Below are 1,454 nucleotides of genomic sequence, written 5' to 3' on the forward strand. Positions count from 1 at the left end.
GCATGTGCCTTGGTTGCGGACATATTCCCAGTGGGGAGTGTGCAGGAGCCAGCTGATCGATGTTTCTCTCTCATTGATGTTTCTAACTCTCTATCTCTCTCCTTTCCTTTCTGTAAAAACTCAATAAAAATATATTTAAAAAAAAAAAAAGCTATGGCCATTTTCTTATAATTTTATGATGAAAAAATAAACAGTAGGTGAATAAAAACACTTGAAACAACACCATTAACTAACCATGGATGCATTTTTACCTATGCATATATAGTTCTTTTTAACACCATCTTGGTATAATAATACATATATATGCAAAGTTGGTAACTAATTTATATTAAGACATAAAAAAATTAATACATTCATGTCTCTTTGGAGTACCTACAAAGAATACTTTAAAATCTATTACCTGTTTTCTCTCTTCCTCCTTCACTGTAAACTTTGTCTCATTGTCACTCTTCACCAAACTCTTAAAGGAATCAAAATCGCCAGCACCCAAATGGTCAGGAATCCGAGTAAGTCTTATTCTCAAATCTTTAGTAAGACCAAATAGCTTTTTAAATTCAGCATCAGTCTTCAGATATGCCTTATTGCTTCTTCCTTGAGCATTTTTGTCATTTCTTTCTTGAGCACCTTTTTGTAATGTTGATGCCATCTCATTCTGGATCTGAAATTAGGAAAAGAAAACACACAAACAATACTACCCATTACTTAAGCTATTTTATCAGACTGGTAACTAAATGATTTCCTCATCTTACTTCAAGCATGCTTTAAAGTCCTCAATGGTTGGTTTGCATTACCCTTGCCTTACCATCACACTCGAAAAATTGAACTGAGTCAAATAAATAAGAAATGTTTCCATGCAATTTCTTATTTATTTCACTTTCTTGCACTAGAAAGGTTACAGTTACTCAATTCTCAAACAACTGAAATGAGAACACACACTAATGACAAGTTAAAAATAATCTAAGTGACATTAATTAGAAATTGTAGTCGTCTGAAAGTCTTATGCCTTTAACCAATCTTATAGTCAAATCAGAATTTACTTCCTTATATCTCTGGAGTTCAATAAATTCTGTACTGAAAGAAAAGAAACACTGACATTAAGTACACCTCTAAGTAAGAAAAAGGTGGGTACAAATATTTAGTGAGCACAGAAACACGTATCTTAAGTAGAAGCTTATGTTAAGTATTAGAATCTATACTGATCTACCACCAAAATTTACCAGCCATTTGTGAAGAACCTGAGAATTGATTTACATTTTTTTTCCCATTTGCATGGTAGGCACATACTAAAGATTTTCATTGGGAAAGATAGACTTATCTCTGATCTTATAAGTAGAGTGACAGTAGACAAAGTTACAGGGATGCTTCTTTTCATCATTATTGACCATGTAGATTTCTTAAGATGTTAGTAGTAAGAGTAATGTTGCAATAAACATCTGCATGCTTATATTTTTCCC

The 1,454-nt window shown here is 32.5% G+C and overlaps 1 protein-coding gene across 4 annotated transcripts in view; it reads right to left on the minus strand.

Annotated features, from left to right (window-relative positions):
• Positions 1-1,454, minus strand: part of LRIF1 (ligand dependent nuclear receptor interacting factor 1) — a 13,744-nt gene that overhangs the window by 1,737 nt on the left and 10,553 nt on the right. For all 4 annotated transcript variants that reach the window (XM_006762994.2, XM_006762995.2, XM_006762993.2 and 1 more), the window contains one exon: positions 401-658. In XM_006762994.2, coding sequence (XP_006763057.1) covers positions 401-646 — 246 coding nt within the window. In that variant the 5' untranslated portion in view covers positions 647-658. The remainder of the gene's footprint in view (positions 1-400; positions 659-1,454) is intronic.

This window comes from Myotis davidii, unplaced genomic scaffold, assembly GCF_000327345.1.
Source record: "Myotis davidii unplaced genomic scaffold, ASM32734v1 scaffold217, whole genome shotgun sequence".
NCBI lineage: Eukaryota > Metazoa > Chordata > Mammalia > Chiroptera > Vespertilionidae > Myotis > Myotis davidii.